This window comes from Tupaia chinensis, unplaced genomic scaffold (assembly GCF_000334495.1).
Source record: "Tupaia chinensis unplaced genomic scaffold, TupChi_1.0 Scaffold000704_1, whole genome shotgun sequence".
Taxonomy (NCBI): Eukaryota; Metazoa; Chordata; class Mammalia; order Scandentia; family Tupaiidae; genus Tupaia; species Tupaia belangeri.
The window spans coordinates 2649495-2667320 of record NW_006160227.1 but is presented as its reverse complement, the minus strand read 5'-3'; the positions used below and the strand labels follow the sequence as shown (position 1 = coordinate 2667320).

At 52.4% G+C, this 17826-nt stretch overlaps 1 protein-coding gene across 1 annotated transcript in view; it reads left to right on the top strand.

The window, feature by feature from the left end:
• Positions 1-17826, top strand: part of FGD5 (FYVE, RhoGEF and PH domain containing 5) — a 134864-nt gene that overhangs the window by 2287 nt on the left and 114751 nt on the right. Inside the window, 1 exon segment of the mRNA XM_006160678.2 lies at positions 1-303. Within this exon segment, the coding sequence (XP_006160740.1) occupies positions 1-303 (303 nt within the window).

The window sequence follows — 17826 nt, the reverse complement described above, 5'->3', positions numbered from 1 at the left end:
AGTGGAGTCCTTCGAGGACCGCTCCCGGCCACCCTTCCTGTCCTTGCCGCTGACCAAGCCACGGTCCATCTCGTTCCCCAACGCGGACACTTCGGATTACGAGAACATTCCGGCCATGAACTCGGACTACGAGAACATCCAGATCCCGCCCCGGAGGCCCGCCAGGGGCAGCACGTTCACGAAGCTGTTCGAGGACCAGAGCAGGGCCCTGTCCACGGCCAACGAGAACGACGGCTACGTGGACATGAGCAGCTTCAACGCCTTCGAGAGCAAACCGCCGAGCGTGGACCAAGAGGCAGAGAGGTAGGAGACCTCGCAGCGCGCCCCCGCAGCCTAGGGAGCAGGTGTCACTCCCCCCGCCCCCGCAGCCTAGGGAGGAGACAGGGTGCACTTGCTTTTAGCCTCGGGCTCATGTTTCCGTCACTGCGGGACTTGGGGTGAGCAGCCTTCGCGCTTCAAGCCTCAGCTCATCTGTGGAATGGGACTCACGGTACCTCTCGAAAAGATCAGAGGACATGTTCTTTAAAAAAAAAAAAAAAAGATTAAAAAATAAGAATTTTTTCATTCTATTATAATAATAATTATTTTTAAGAGTTTTTGCTATAGGGCACACGCGCTAGCCAGAGAGACAGACAGAAAGCGAGAAATCACCCCCAGGGGAGATGACCACACCACACGCCCTTCTCCTCCATTCTCCTCTTGGGATTTTGGGCACACACACACACACACACACACACACACACACACGCCCGGCGTGTTTTAAGCCTCTAGGTCCAGGACTCAAACCATGGTCGACTACATGGGAGTCCAGCAACGTGACCATTATGCATCTGCTGGTTCCTACTATTATTTTTTACCTTGACCGGAGAGAGACAGAGAGAGAAGGGGAAAGCGAGAAAGCAAGCCGCCAGGTTCAGGACTCAAACCGTGGTCGGCTACGCAGGAGTCCAGTGCCTTAACCACCACGCCACCTGCTGGTCCCGGGAGTATATATTCTATGCGAGCAAGTTCCATAAAATGGCCTACACGGCACAAATGTAGGCGTTCGCATTTACATATTGGGGGGGGCCCTTTCTCCCAGGTGGATGGTTTCATTGCTTTTCTCTGGGAGAATCAGCAAGAGAGAAAATTCTGGAATCTTGCCAAACTAAATATCTTGCACCATCAGGAAAATACCCTAAATAGAGACTGATACCTTCTTAGAGTGTAAATATACACTCTTATTCAACCAAGGTCAAGAAAAGACAATGCATTGGAATTGTTTGAAGAGCCAGCGGTGCCCTGAGCTAAATTTCTGAATGGGAGTCTTTTAGAGGGTCTCCCAGGCTGAGGTTTTCTCGCCTCACCGGTGCACCTTGGACGTGAGCATGAAACACTGAGATTAGCGAACACAGTGGGAGCTTTTCTGACTCCACCTTCCCGAGACCGCCTGAATGCCCTTTATTGATCGTCCCCGTGGATTATTGCCAAACTTCGCTGTTCCTGGTGCGTTGCGGATACCCCGTAAAGGCGATGCAAATTCCACCTCTGTCGTTCGCACTCCGGGGGGACCCCCTGATCTGAATTAAGGAAAAGCCAAAATGGTTGCGATTTTACAAGAAAGCCTCTGATCCGTTGCCGTTCCCCTCCTGAGCAGGAACGTCACTGGGGAGGCAGAGCTGGCTGGGAGGAATTCCTGGGGGAGCTGCACTAATGAATAGATGAGGATGATTTGCAATTAGCAGGAGCTGATGCGGGGCGGGAGGCCAGGAGGTGTTGGCATGGCTCTTTCTCATGAATATCTCTGAAGGGTTCCCACCCTGCTCGGTCTCCCCCACTGTGAGTCTGGGAAGGCTGTTTGTTGGTTCTTTCTAGAGTGGAAAGATGTGTTTGCTTTCACAGAGGTAAACAGCAGCACTGTCTGAGAGACCGAGTTTAACGTGCAGATTGTGGACTCATTTGGGGACAAGCTCACTGTGTTAAGTAAGAATCACCTCCCGGGGACCAGCAGTTGGCATAATGGCTATGTCGCTGGACTCCCATGTAGTCAACTGCGGTTTGAATCCCGGACCAGGTGACTTAAACTCACGTATATGCGTGTGTGCCCAAGATCCCAAGAGGAGAATGGAGGAGAAGGGATTGTGGCATGGCCATGCCCCCTGGGGGGTGAGTTCTTGCTTTCTGTCTCTATGTCTCTTCTGTCTCTCTGTCTCTCTGGCGAGCACACGCGCCCTATATCAAAAACCTCTAAAAAAACGATGACAACAACAACAAAAAAAATCATCTTGGGACCAGCAGGTGGCGAAGAGGCTGAGGCACTGGACTCCCACATAGTTGACCACAGTTCGAATCCCAGACCCGGTAGCTTGAAACTCACGCTGAGTGCTTGTGCGTGCATACCCTAAATTCCAAGAGGAGAATGAAGGAGAAGGGATTGCAGTGTGGCCATTCCCCCTGGGGGGGTGATTTCTCACTTTCTGTCTGTCTCTCTCTCTCCGGTGAGCACACATGCCCTATAGTATAAATCTTTCTCTTAAAAAAAAAAAAGAAAGAAAGAAAAAAGAAAAAAGGAGTTATCTCAGTGTTGACAGGGCCCACCTCCAGCTGAGCGCCTCCTGGCACTGCTGAAAGCAGAACTGAGCTTTGAAACTGTAACAGCTCCATGCTGGCCAGACCTCCGAGGACATGTGGTTGAGCCTCCCACCGCTAACAGGTGGCCAGGAGTCTGTCCTTGAATTCTTTAAGCCGCAGGGAGCTCACCCCTTCCCAGAGCTGCCTCTTCTGCTGCTAGGCACTGTGAGCACTTGGAAGTTTTTCTTTCTGACGGAGTCAAAACCGTGCCCCTCTCATCTCCTCACCCCACTCCAGGCTGGCTCTTTCTCTCCAGCCAGGAGAGTGAGTTCGTACGCTCTGCAGGGGTGGAAATCCTTTCTATAGCAGCAGCGCACCAGACAGCTGGCCATACCATTCCGATGCTGTTGTGAAACTAGGCCGAGAACAGGAAAGACCTTGCCTAAGGTCTGTCAGCAAGGGAGGGGTGACGTCAGTGTTAGGACTCCTGGCACGGGAATTTGCAGTGGGTTATGCTAAAGGTACGAGGCCTACTCACTGCACAACTCCGAGGGCCACTTCCTCACCTTTTTTGTTGTTGTTGTTTGTTTAAAAAAAGAATTATTTATTGGGAACCAGCAGTTAGCGTAATGGCGATGTCGCTGGACTCCCACGTAGTCGACCGCGGTTCGTGTCCCGGACCCGGTGGCTTCAAACTCACGCCGGGCGCGTGTGCGTGCGTGCCCAAGATCCCGAGAGGAGAATGGAGGAGAAGGGATTGCGGCGTGACCATCCCCCCTGGGGGGTGATTTCTCGCTTTCTGTCTCTATGTCTCTCTCTGTCTGTCTGGCGAGCGCACGCGCCCTACAGTGAAAATCTCTCCAAAAAAAAAAAAAAAGAATTATTTATTTAATTTTTATTTATCATCATCATCATTATTATTTTTAATTTGCTATAGGGCATGTAAGCTCACCAGAGAGAGAGAAAGAGTGAGTGAGACAGTGAGAAAGCAAGCCGTCAAGTCCGGGACTCAAACCGTGGTCAGCCATGTGGGAGTCCAGCACCTTACCCACCATGCCACCTGCCGGCCCCACTTCTTCGCCTTTAAATCTAGGCGTGGTACCCTGGGGATGCACAGTGCCCAGGCTGTATGCAGAAGCCCCATTGGGTTGATCTGTACTTTGTCCAAAACACAAACCCACTTAGGAAAGGGGCCCTTCATCATAGAGGAGTGACACGCCGGGAAGAGGCTGAAGCTCCCGCGTTGAACGGGCTCCCACTGCATGCCATAGCCTGGGGCCTTGGCTCAGTGTCCCGAACTGTCATTCCGCTGGGATGCCGTCTCACCCACGCTAGACTGAAGGTAAACCTCCCGAGGAAGAACCACATCCTCTTGGAGGGGAATCGGTAAACAAAGCTTTCTTCCGCTCCCCCCATCAATCAGAGGAAAGCGGATGGGAGAGAATTCCCTGCGTGGGGCTCGAACAGGTCTGGGCAAAGGGAGGTTGGAGCATATTGAGCAGAGAGGCGTGAGCCACTGCCCGAGGGGGTGCTTTAGGGATCAGGTAGACAGGGTGCTGCTGTCTGGGACTGGTACGTGGGGGGCTTGGGGCGGGCGGGACGAGAGGGAGGGGAGGCCTTTCCCTCCTCCTTCCACTGTTCGTCCTGCCCCGTCAGCGCAGTAGCCAACAGCAATATTGACAGCCCTGGGAGAGGACAGGGCAGGGTATCGGGGACATGGGTCCGGAGCCCAAGTTCCCAGGCTTGCTGCAGGCCTTGGGGCAGGCTGGGCCGCGGTGAGCGCACCTGTAGAACGGCAGGCCGGGACTGGTCTGTGTCTCGTACCTTCCCTGTGTCTCCATGAGCTTGCTGGTGTGCTGCCTACGCTACGGCGTACTTACTGCCTTTCTTTTGGAGAGGTGTTTTTGTTTTCTGGGTTTTGTTTGTTTGTTTGTTTTTGTTTTTGTTTTATTTTGACTATAGGGCACGTGTGCTCACCAAAAAGACAGAGAGAGACAGAGAGACAGAAAGCAAGAAATCACCCCCAGGGGGGATGGCCACGCCGCAATCCCTTCTCCTCCATTCTCCTCTCAGGATCTTGGGCACACACGCACACGCACCCGGAGTGAGTTTTAAGCCACCGGGTCCGGGACTTGAACTGCAGTCGACTACGTGGGAGTCCAGTGACATAGCCATTACGCCAACTGCTGGTCCCATTACTGCTTTTCTTTAACTCGATTCATCTTGTTTTGTTTGTTTTACAATCTATCTTTTTTTTGCTTAAAAAATATAAAGGAAGGAGCCAGCAGGTGGCATGGAGGTTAAGGTGCTGGATTCTCACATGACCAACTGAGGTTCGAGTCTCAGACTTGGCGGCTTGAAAATCATACCAGGTAGGGAACCAGCAGTTAGCGTAATGGCTATGTCGCTGGACTCCCATGTAGTCGACTGCGGTTCGCGTACTGGACCCGGTGGCTTAAACTCACGCCAGGCGCGTGTGTGTGCGTGCCCAAGATCCTGAGAGGAGAATGGAGAAGAAGAGATTGCGGCGTGGCCATCCCCCCTGGGGGGTGATTTCTCTCTTTCTATCTCTATGTCTCTGTCTGTCTGGCAAGTGCACGCGCCCTATAGCGAAAAGTCCTCTCCAAAAGAAAAAAAAGAAAAAGAAAAGAAAATCCTACCAGGTGCACGCACATGCATGTCTAAAATCCCAGGAGGAGAATGGAGAAGGGATTGTGGTGTGGCCATTCCCCCGGGGTCAATTTCTCACGTTCCCTCTCAGTTTCTCCCTCCGTCTGTCTGTCTCTCTTTGGCGAGTGCACACGCTATAGCTAACACCTTGATTTTGTGTGTGTTACAAACTTTATGCCAATATTGGCAGTATTGGGAGGTGGAAAAACAGTATCAGTTGCTATGACTAGAAGGTGAGGGTAAAAATAGAATACCCAGAAAAATGAAAGAATACAGGTGAAGTCTAGTTTGAGAGCATTGTCCCTGGGCTGTGGGCTGGAGGCCTGGCGTCTTTGTTAAACAGGGAGAGGCGTTAAAGACCTCCTGGCACCCCAGGGAGACTTTCTCCTCTGCATAATCTGAAGGATTGGAAGGGACAGATTCCTGGTGTGATTCAGTGTTATTTCAGTCCAAGTCCTTTCTCCACTGAAAGTACCTCCCTCCGGAAAACCCGAAGAGTATGCCATTTAATTCATGGCGCTCTTAAAGACCCCGAGGTTGGATCAGCAGCTGTTCAGGGTCTAATGGAGGAGGATTTTGTCTTTTTTTTTTTTTGTGCAAATACTTCCTTTGGGGTATGTAGACACGGGTACTAGCATTTTAGTAGGTGTGATAATATTATTAATATTTTATTTCATAAAATCATACAAGTCATTATCTATGTACCTTTTCTCCATGGTATACACACAGGTTTGGTCTTTCCTTTTTTTTTTTTTTTCATTTAAAATAGATCCCTCCCGGGAACCAGCAGTTAGCATAATGGCTATGTCGCTGGACTCCCACGTAGTCAACTGCGGTTCGAGTCCCGGACCCGGTGGCTTGAACTCACGCCAGGCGCGTGTGCATGCATGCTTAAGATCCCGAGGGGAGAACGGAGGAGAAGGGATTGCAGTGTGGCCATCCCCCCTGCAGGGTGATTTTTTGCTTTCTATCTCTATGTCTCTGTCTGTATGGCGAGTGCACGCGCCCTATAGCGAAAAACCTCCCCCCCCCCAAAAATAAAATAAAATAAAATAGATCCCTCCCTTGGGACCAGCAGTTAGCGTAATGGCTATGTCGCTGGACTCCCACGTAGTCGACCGCGGTTTGAGTCCCAGACCCGGCGGCTTAAGCTCATGCTGGGCGCGTGTACATGCATGCCCAAGATCCCGAGAGGAGAATGGAGGAGAAGGGATTGCGGCGTGGCCATCCCCTCTGAGGGGTGATTTCTCGCTTTCTATCTCTATGTCTCTCTCTGTCTGGCGAGCGCACGTGCCCTATAGCAAAAAACTTCTCCAAAAAAAGAAAAAAATATAGATCCCTCCCTACACAATCCTATTTCTTGAGCTGAGCCTCATGCAAAAACAAAACAAACATCTTTTCCCCAGGGACCTTGTCCAACAGTCTTATTTTGCAAAATGGGATGTTTCATGTCTGAAACAAATCAGTAGCCTTGGTCGAGGGAGCCCAATCTTTACTTCTCAACATCCCACGATACCCTAATATGTTAGTTCCTCGGGGCCAGCAGGTGGCGTGGTGGTTAGAGGCGCTGGATTCCCACATGGCCAACCAGGGTTTGAGTCCTGGACCTGGTGGTTTGCTTTCTTGCTTTCCCTCTCTCTCTCTCTCTGTGGTTAAATGAAAAATAATAATAACGAACAGAATTAAATAAAGAAATAATTTAAAAAAATACATTAGTTACTCAATGGAAACTTAATGTGTGTTGGCAGTGTGCTGGTTTTGAGCTTCATGAAGGAAAAGAACTACCCATTATTAGGTACCTATTTTAGCAACATAGCACCAGGTGCTTAGTGTACACCTGTGGAATTCTGATTTTTTATGCACTACCCTGACTGGCTTGTCCTACGTGTCTTGCTTACATCCCTGTTTCAGCCCGTTATTGGGTTGCCAGATAGAAATACGTAAGACTGGGGGCTTTACAGAGAGTAGAAATTGGGGCCGGCAGGTGGCATGGTGGTTAAGGCGCTGGACTCCCACATGGCTGACCGTGGTTCGAGTCTCAGACCTGGCAGCTTGCTTCCTCACTTTCCTTCTCTCTCTCTCTCTCTCCTTGTCTCTCTCCGGTGAGTGCATGAGCCCTATAGAAAATTTAAAAATAATAATAACAATACATCAAATGAAATCATTGTTAAAAAAATAGAGATTTATTTGCCTCATGATTCTGGTGACTGAAAAGTCCAAGAGCAAAAGGGCAGCCTCCAGGCCTCTGGTGCTGCGTCACAACGTAGCCGAAAGAAACAGGGTGGCACGCTCACGCATGTGCAGGGGGAGCATGACCTGCGGGGAGCCATCTTGCTTCTGTGACAACCTGCTCTTCCAGAAACGAGCCCATTCCCACGAGAGTGAGAACTCCCTCCTCACTCTAGGCCGATTCATCCATTCATGATGCCCCCGCCGTCCAAACCGCCTCCTCAGTGTCTCACCGTGTCCCAACCCCATTATGCTGGAGAATACGCTTTGGTGCATGAGCCTTTGGGGGGCACGCCCTAGCAGTCCTCATCATTGCTTGTTTGTTGCATCATGACACGTCGACTTTGGGACCAGCAGTTGGCGTAATGGCTATGTCGCTGGACTCCCATGTAGTCAACCGCAGTTCGAGTCCTGAACCCGGTGGCGTGTGTGCCCAAGATCCTGAGAGGAGAATGGAGGAGAAGGGATTGCGGTGTGACCATCCCCCCTGGGGGGTGATTTCTCGCTTTCTGTCTCTCTGTCTCTTTCTGTCTGTCTGGCGAGCGCATGCGCCAGCAAAACCTCTCCAAAAAAAAAAAAAAGAAAGAAAGAAAGAAACGTCCAAACGTGTGGAAAAACGAATTACGGCACTTCTAAAGTTTAACCTCTTCTTGGCCTGTCGGCTGCAATCAGGCCTTAAGTGTGGGTTTAGATGTTGCAAGACACTTTTTCAAATCCGTACCAGGCTTTTTCATGATACAGGTTTTCCATGAGCTTGCTAAAGACACCACGTACCATTCACATGCGGTCTTCTCTCAGTCCCCATTCATTCATAGATCATGTTCTGGGACCAGCAGGTGGCATGGTGGTGAAGGTGCTGGACACTCCCATATGGCCAACCACAGTTCGAGTCCCGGACCTGGTGGCTTGCTTTCTCACTTTCTGTCTCTCTGTGTCTCTCTCTGGTCAAATTAAAATAAATGAATGAATAAATACAATTTAAAAAATAATTCTTAAAAAATAGAATTATTGGGACCAGCAGTTAGCGTAATGGCTATGTTGCTGAGCTCCCATGTAGCTGACTGCAGTTCGAGTCCTGGACCTGGTGGCTTAAACTCACACCGGGCACATGTGCGTGTGTGCCCAAGATCCTGAGAGGAGAATGGAGGAGAAGGGATTGCGGTGTGGCCATCCCCCCAGGGGGTGATTTCTTGCTTTCTCTCTGTCTCTCTCTGTCTTTCTGGCCAACACACGTGCGCTATAGTGAAAAAAACCTCTCCAAAAAAGAAAATATTATTTTTATTCATTTATTTATTATTATTATTATTTTAAATTTGCTATGGGACATATGTGTTCACCAGGGAGAGACAGAGAGAGAGAGAGAGACAGACAAAGAGAGAGAAAGTGAGAAAGCAAGCTGGTTTTCCTTTAAACTTGATTTCATGTTGAGAGATAGGAACAGAGACCGGTGCCCCTGAGGGGACCCCACTCCCGGCCATTCAACCAGCTGGGATCACGGGCATGCCTGGCATGTCCAGGCCAACCTAGGATTCAAACCTATGGTCTTCCCACATGGCTCTGATACCGCATTGCCCTACTGCCTGAGCCACCGCAACTAGACCTCTCTGGCTTTGCGTGTGCAGAGCTGAGGACACTCGGCCCACGGGAGCTCGTGAGCATGGCGGCTCAGCCCATGGGCCTCCAAGCAAGCTGCCCGCGTTTTCAGCTGCACGCCACCGCTCATCCTTGTGGGACTTGGGCCTCGGCGTCCTCATCTATAAAACAGAACGCCGTCGTACCTGCCTCACAGAGTCACAGAGTCCCCAAGGCTGCACTGAGACAGCACTGAGAACCATGGCCGGTGACCATCAGGGGTCATCAGGTGCCAGGGTCCCGTTCACATAGTGGGGGGACGCAGGGTTCACAGGGGATCCCAGAGGCGTGGACCCCGGGAGGGACAATCTGGTCCCTTTCACCGTGGGGGTGTCTGTCTCTCTCCTCTCCCCTCTCTGTCTTTGTCTCTCTGTTGCTCTCCCGCACACGTGCACACGACTCTTGTGTACATTTGACTCAGTGTTCAGGACATCATGTGAGTGAGACTGGGGTCATGCACGTGTGGGCTTTCTCTGCGGGCTGTGGCGTGAGCCTCTCTGACTTGGGGTCCTTAGCCACCGGTTACCCCAGGGACGGCAAGCCCAGGGTTCTGGGATTCCTTAATCGTCATGGCAAAAGGATCTGTCGCCCTGATGTGACTGAGTTATTACTCCCCTGGGAACCCACAGCTTGCTCGGCAGCGATTTCTAGTCCCCGTGTTCCAGGCGAAAAAACCCGAAACCCGGTAAAACGATATGAACCGTCTCGTGTCGCGCAGAGAGCAAGCGCCCAAACCCAGATTGGATCCCGAGCCTCACTTCCAGCCCAGGGCTGTTTCCACAGCCACCTGTTTTGCCCCAGATTGAAAAGCGCCCCGTTCTCTGATGTTCTCACTCCAGCAGCGGCTAGGTCTCCTCCTCGCGGGAGACAGGGTAGCACAGCACCCCCCACCCAGGGCAAACGGTGGCACTGCCCAGGGCCAGAGGGCTCCCGGACAGGTGCAGGACACCTTTGTGTTTTTTCCAGCGGCCGGCGGGTTTGTGGGGTTTGCGCTCTGTTGCCCCTCACCCTGAGATGAGCTTAGACTTGCTAATGAGATTCTCAGACTCTTCATGGCGACCCTGGCTCCCCTGTGCCCGCCCTGCCCGAGGAGCACCCTGGAGCTCTAGGGTGGGAGTGTGCCGTCTGTTTGGGATCATGCTGCAGCTTATGGAGCTTCCCTTGAGTCCTCCCCACCAGGAGCTGCAGCTCACGGGTGCTCGCACCTTGCAGAAAGAGCAGAGGAGGTCAAGGAAGGTCAAGCTGCAAAGTTGCAGGGTCCCTTCTGCCAGCCGGGGTTGTTCCAGAGAAATCGTCATCGGAATGCAGCTTGAGTTATGGGCATTTGTGGATGGGCCTCGTTATGCAGGGTGTGTTAGAAGGAGCAGGGGCCGGGGCGAGCCGATGGCATAGTGGTTACATCGCTGGACTCCCACGTGGCCGACGGCGGTGTGAGTTGCAGACTTGGTGGCTTGAAACTCACGCCAGGCATGTGTGCATGAGTGCTCAAGATCCCTGGAAGAGAATAGAGAAGGGATTGCGGCGTGGCCATCCCTCCTGGGGGGGTGACTTCTCATCTTCTCTCTTGCTGTCTCTGTTTCTCTCTCTCTCTCTCTCTGGTGAGCACATACACCCTAAGGCAAAAACCTCTAAAATAAATAAATATATCAATAAAGTAAAAATAAGAAGTGGGATAGTCCAGGCAAGTGACCCTGGGAGAAGTGAGTCATTCTGGGCACACAAGTGGGAGGACACGGGTGGGACAGGTGCTGTCGCCGGCCTCAGTGGGCTTGGAGTCCGGGGTGGGGAGAGGACTTCGAAAGGCCTCCAGACCCACAGAGCGGGAGGCCAAAGATGGGACAGGTGGCACGTGAATGGTCCCTGCAGAAGTAGGCTTACGACCTGTGGCGGGAGGACGAGAGGGCAGACGAGACACCCAGGACTCCCGTGCGTGTGACCGAGTCCCCAGGCAGAAGCCTCCACGCCTTTAATCTGGAAAACCGCTCACGCCATCTGCAGACGTGGAGACTGCGTGGAGGGGACCGGGTTGAAAGCTTGCAGGATTCGACCTGTTCTTTTTTTCTTTTGAATTATTTTATTTAACTGCATTTGTTTAGTTATTATTTTTAATTTCTCCAGAGAGGGATGGAGCGAGAGCAAGAGCGCGAGAGGGAGAAAGAGAAAGGGAAAACGAGAAAGCAAGCCAGCAGGTCTGGGACTTAAACTGTTGTCTGCCATGTGAGAGTCTAGTGCCTTAACCACCATGCCACCTGTTAGCCCCCCCCACCTGTTTGTTTGGTTTGGGTTTTGTGTGTGTGTGTGTGTGTGTTTTCTTTTTGCTATAGGGCACATGTGCTTGCCAGAAAGACAGAGAGAGACAGAGAGACAGAGAGACAGAAAGCGAGAAATCACCCTGCAGGGGGGATGGCCACACAGCAATCCCTTCTCCTCCATTCTCCTCTCAGGATCTTGGGCACGCACATGCGCCTGGCATGATTTTAAGCTACCGGGTCTGGGACTCGAACCACGGTCGACTACGTGTGAGTCCAGCAACATAGCCATTACACCAACTGCTGGTCCCTCCACTTGTTCTTTTTTAAAAATTGACCAGAGGGCCCATATGCTCACCAGAGAGACACAGGGAGCGGGAGAAAGCACCCCCAGTGAGGCGTGGTCTCCCTGCACTCCCTTCTCCATCTCCCCACCCTGTCGGGATTCGGGGCATGCACACACACGTGCCTGGGTGTTTTACAGCCACCATGGCTGGGATTCGAATCATGCAGTCACCCATGTGGGATCTGGCTCCTTTTTTCATCTTAGGCCACGAGCCTGCCCCGCCATCCGTGTCTCATGGCGGCCGATGACAGCAGAACAGTGCCCTAGCTCGGCTAGCTCACTCCCCGTGCGGTCACGCATTCTGCCATGGCCGACCGCGGGCTGCATTCAGGCGAGTGGAGGTGTGAGGGTTCCTGCCTTCAGGCGTGCTCGTTCTGCCTGGGAGAATGAGGGTGGGAAGGCCTCGGAGCCTCGTGCGAGGAGGTGGTGGGGCTTGATTCGTGGCACCTGCACACATGTGGACGGGAAGCCGAGGAGCCTTCGTTTCTGGAAGACACAGGGTGGGCTTTGACGGTGGGATAGGAGTTCACAATGGAGATAGTCCAGGAGAAGCGAGCATGGCCTCTGAGTGAGTCTCGGGGGAGGAAGGCCGGGGCCGTGTGCGGATGGAGCTCGGTGCCCACAGCTGTGAGATGGGGCTGGGGAAGGCAGGGCCCCCTGAGCTGCCGTGCGTGTGGGCTTGGAGCGCTCACACGTGGCCTGGGCGGTGGGGAGTGTGATGATGGGGTCGCATTGGCACAGACACCTTGGCGGGGTAGAGAGTGGAGGGACAGGGATGGAAAGCAGGGAGTTAGCTAAGAGGCTGTCGCGGGGCTGCACAGTGGTACAGCACCAAAGTGAGATGCTCTGCGAGGTCAACCCACATGGGAAGGTTCCGGGTTCGTGTCCAGAGACCTCCCTGAGTGTGCCCATGAGCCGGGATGACTGAAGGCGGAAGTGGGGCATGGTGCCAGGAATGGCTTGCATTCTCTCTCTCTTACATGGAAGAAATAAATAAACTTTAAAAATATATTATTGTATCTTATTAACTATTATAGCATTATTTTAATTTGTTATAAGGCATGTGCACTCACCAGCAAGAGACAAAGAGGGAGAAGGGAAAGGAAGAAATTAAGCTGCCAAGTCCAGGACTTGAACCGTGGTCAGCGATGGGGAGTCCAGCACCCCAGCCACCATGCCACCAGCTGGCTCTAGAAGTAAATAACTTCTTTTTTTTAAAAAAAAGAGGCTACTGCAGGGGCCAGCAGATGGCAGAATGGTTATGTCCCTGGACTCCCATGTAGCTGACCGCGGTTCGCGTCCTGGACCCGGTGGCTTAAAACTCACGCCGGGCGTGTGTGCATGCGTGCCCAAGATCCCGAGAGGAGAATGGAGGAGAAGGGAGTGCGGCGTGGCCATCCCCCTGGGGGGTGATTTCTCACTTTCTGTCTCTCTGTCTCTCTCTGTCTCTCCAGCAAGCGCATACAGTGAGCCCTGTAGCAAAATCTCTAGAAAATAATAAAGAAGCGAGGCGGCTGCAGTGGTGGGCTGAGCAGAGGGCGAAGACCGCACTGAGGCTGTGGTGGGGGCGGGGCAGGGCGGGGAGGCTCTGTCCCCAGCAGACACACAGCACCCCCCATTTTCTCTTCTCATTCTTTCCTCTTTTACTGTCCGTCAGATAAATAAAAGAGTTGCGTTGGTCTCCAGGAAAAAGGCAAGCCATCCTAAGAATTCCATGTCTAAGATAAAAGCTAACGGAAGCAAGCCGAGTCAGCGAGTGTGGGGGCGGCAGTGGCATGGGCCGTGGCCGTGCTGAAACGCTGGGCCTCAGGGGCTGGCTGGGGACGCAGCAGAGACGCAGCACTCCAGCCGGCCCGCTCGGAAGGTTCTGGGTTCATGTCTGCAGACCCCTCTGAGTGCTCTAGGCGTGCTTGCGCCCGTGACCTGGGCTGCTGGGGTGGATTGCAGTGTGAACACGCCACTGGGGTACCATCTTGCTCTTTGTCTCTCTCTCTCTCTCCAGAAATAAAGAAATAAATAAACTTGTAAAAAATCTGAAATCTGGGCCAGCAGGTGGCATGGTGGTTAGGGCACTAGACTCCCACATAGACAACCACAGACCACAGATCGAGTCCTGGACTTGGTGACCTGGTGGCTTGTTCTCTCTCTCTCTCTCTCTCTCTCTCCTGAGCACACATGCCCAATGGCCAGTTCAAAAATAAGAATAACAATAAATAAATTAAATCAATAATTATGTTTTAAAAAATTCTGAAATCTCAGTACCAACTGTTGGCATAATGGCTATGTCGCTGGACTCCCACGTAGTCGGCCACAGTTCGCGTCCCGGACCCGATGGCTTAAAACTCACGCCGGGCGCGTGTGCGTGTGTGCCCAAGATCCCAAGAGGAGAATGGAGGAGAAGGGATTGCGGCGTGACCATCCCCCCTTGGGGATGATTTCTCGCTTTCTGTCTCTCTGTCTCTCTCTGTCTGTCTGGCGAGCGCCCTATAGCAAAAGCCTCTCTCCCAAAAAATCTGAAATCTAATAGAGAATCTAGAATGAGTCCCTTCTTCTCCCCCACCACCCAGACTCCCTAGATTGCAGTCAGTATTTTGCTGAAGTGCTTCCCTAAGAGAGCAAAACCTGACTCTTTTTTTTTTTGAGTTTTTTTCCTAAGGCACATGCACTCGCCAGAAAGACAGAGAGAGACAGAGAGACAGAAACCGAGAAATCACCCCCCAGGGTGGATGGCCACACCACAGTCCCTTCGCCTTCATTCTCTTCTTGGGATCTTGGGCACACACACACACACACGCCCGGTGTGAGTTTAAGCCACCGGGTCTGGGACTCGAACCTCGGTCAACTACGTGGGAGTCCAGCGACATAGCCATTACGCTAACTGCTTGTCCCTGACTTTGGTTTTTCACAAAGGGCCGCAGCCACAGATTCAGGCGTGGTGTAGAACAAAGGTGATTTACAGCTGCAGCCATAAGTCCCCGTGCAAGGCCGGACCGCACTTCGCCTCCCGCTGTCCAGGTCCGCGGGCCCCGAGAGCCGCGCTGGAGTTCTGGCACGTCCTGGCCGGGGCACTGCTCAGTATCTTTCTGTCTGCCCGTACGCCGGGAGTCTTCCTATTGTTATGATGCTTTTGACAAATGCAACTCATGCAGAGCTTTCATTAAGTTTCATCGAGAGGACCTGAAAATGCCATCAAAATTATTATCATCTCGAAACCCTCCCACCCTAACGGGCGCGCGGCTGTGCTCCTTGTTGAAATTGACTGATGAGAAGGCTCCGTTTTTAATTTTCTGCCTTAAAAGAAGACCATCTGCAGCTGTTTCTTTTAGCAATAATTTTTAATTAAATGCAATAAAATGTACAGGGAAGGACCCTCATAAGAAAAGCGTGTCAGGAACACGCTTATTGGAGCAGTACTAGTGCGATCGGAAGCCCGCCTTTTTTTTTTTGTTTTTTTTTTTCTTGCAGAGCGCTCTCACGTAGACAAAATCCTGAGTAAGTGTTAACCATGATGTAGCTTCTCCCTTCATCCAACCAGGGTTTCCCCCTGGGGGAGGTGTCCAAGCAGCTCTCGGGAGTGGAAGACAGGCCCGCCTTTGGTGAGAACAGCAGTGGGCCTTCTTAAGCAGGCGAGCCCAGAGGAGGAGCAGGGGTTCGTCCCTGGGTGTATCTGGGCCTCACTTTGCCCTGCCTGTCAAATGGGGATGACCGTACCACCCAAGGGATGTGGCCGAAGTCATGTCCATGGTTCACACATTCCCTCGGGAAGCACGCATCTGGGGCTGTGTTGTTACTCTCTGACCTGTGTGCAGCGGGGGACAGACAGACAGACAGACGGGGCCACCCCTGATAAGCTCATAGGCTACAGAGGAGAAGCAGACAGTCAACAAATAAACTACCGAGTAAACGGCATCATTTCAGTGGTGAAAAAGAACCACAGAGCCACGTGATAGAAATTGGTGGAAGGGTGGTACAGGAGGGCTTCTTGGAGGAAGTGACAATTGAGCGAAACCGAATCTGCTTAGACATCCTCAGGGAGATGGCTGTTTCAGGCCTAGGGAAGAGTAAGGAAAGGCCGTGTGTCTTGCAGCTGAAGTCTCCTAGGGCTTGGTAGAGAGGCGAGGAGTCCGTGTGGCTGGTGTTCGGAAAGGGACCGGAAGAGAGATGGGACTCGGGAGGGACCTCTGTGGAAGATCTGGATTTATTAACTGGGATGCTGCTGGAGGGAGGGGTTCAAATCAGAAATGTTTGGATCATCTGGGGCCAGCAGGGGGCGTGGTGGTTAAGGGCCCTGGACTCCCACATGGCCGACCGTGGTTCAAATCCCGGACCTGGTTGCTTGCTTTCTCACTTTCTTTCTCTCTCTCTGGTCAAATTATAAACTAAATAAATGATAAAATAATTCTAAAAAAAAAAAAAAAGGAAGTTTGGGTCATCTCAGCTCTGGAGATCATTTTACTGGGTTTGAATGTTTAGGGTCCGATCAGCAAAGAACTCAAAACTACAGCAGAGGATTTGCTCTTTGGGGTGATTCTCAGGGTACAGAAAAGTTTGGATCGGAGCCAAAAGGCGGCGTGGTGGTTAAGGTGCTGGTTTCCCACACGGCCAGCTGCAGTTCCGGTCCCGGACCTGGTGGCTTGAAACTCATGCCAGGCATGTGTGTGCGTGAGTGCCCAAAATCCCAGGAGGAGAATGGAGGGGAAGGGATTGTGGCATGGCCATCCCTGGGGGTGATTTCTTTTTTTTGTTTGTTTGGGTGTTTTTGGAGAGGTTTTTTCTATAGGGTGCATGAGGTTGCCAGAAAGACAGAGAGAGACAGAGAGACAGAAAGCGAGAAATCACCCCCCGGGGGGATGGCCACGCCACAATCCCTTCTCCTCCATTCTCCTCTCGGGATCTTGGGCACGCATGCACATGCGCCCTGCATGAGTTTAAGTCACCAGGTCCGGGACGCGAACCGCAGTCAACTACGTGGGAGTTCAGCGACATAGCCATTACGCTAACTGCTGGTCCCCCTGGTGGGTGATTTCTCACTTTCCCTCTCACTGTCTCTCCAGTGAGCACATGCACCCTGTGGCAAAAACTTTTAAATAAAAGTAGTTTGGATTTTCGATCCTCACCCACTTTGAGCACCTGTGAGTGGTCTGGGTTTAGTTTAGAACCAGCGTTCTTCCCGATTTGAGGAGAGTGGGGGTCCCATCCCATCCCAGAGGGGAGGTAAGAACCCCAGACTGGGAAGGTTCTTTTTTTTTTTGAAGAGGTTTTTGCCATAGGGCACGTGCACTTGCCAGACAGAGAGAGACATTGAGACAGAAAGCGAGAAATCACCCCCCAGGGGGGATGGCCATGCTGCAATCCCTTCTCCTCCATTCTCCTCTCGGGATCAGGCACACACGCACACGCGCCTGGTATGAGTTTTAAGCCACTGGGTCCAACTATGTGGGAGTCCAGCAACATAGCCATTATGCCAACTGCTGGTCCCATGGGAAGGTTCTTGAAAATGGCGTGTGCTAAAGTTGGACTCGCTATGTGAACTGACCTGTGAGCACAGGGAGCTATGGAAGGTTCTAGAGCAGGGGACAGCAGTGATCAGCTAATTCTCTACTGCAGTTACTGTCAGCCACGGGGAGTGGAATGGAGGAAGAGGCGCCACCATGGAGGGGTCCCCGGACATCAAGAGACGGAGCCATGACAGCTGGGCTTGGCTTCTCTGACCCGCGTGGCATGCTGGCATTCCAGCGTGGCTGTCGCGGAGTGACTCAGGGCGGGTAGAGCAGAGCTTGGGCTGGTCTGGAACGTCCCAGCTCAGGGGTCCCTGGACGGCAGGGAGAGAAGTGCGTTCACCCGGCTCTCCCCCTTACCGCGTGGTCACCCCCGAACTTCACTTTCCTCGCCTGGACGAGAAGGCACAATGGTACCTTCGCCACTGGGCCGCCACGGAGGCAGGAGATCATGCACGTAGTGGGGCTTTGTCGGATCTTCAAGAACACACAGTCAGCCTTCGCTTTGCTGTCCGGGGCTGTAGGGAGCCGCTCCTGAGCTCTCGCCACATCCAGCTGCTCCTGAGACCCTGCGTGTGTGTGAACGCAGTTCCTCGGAGCAGCAGGGCCAGGCGGGCACGCGGCAGGAAAGGCGGCCGGCCCACATGCAAGG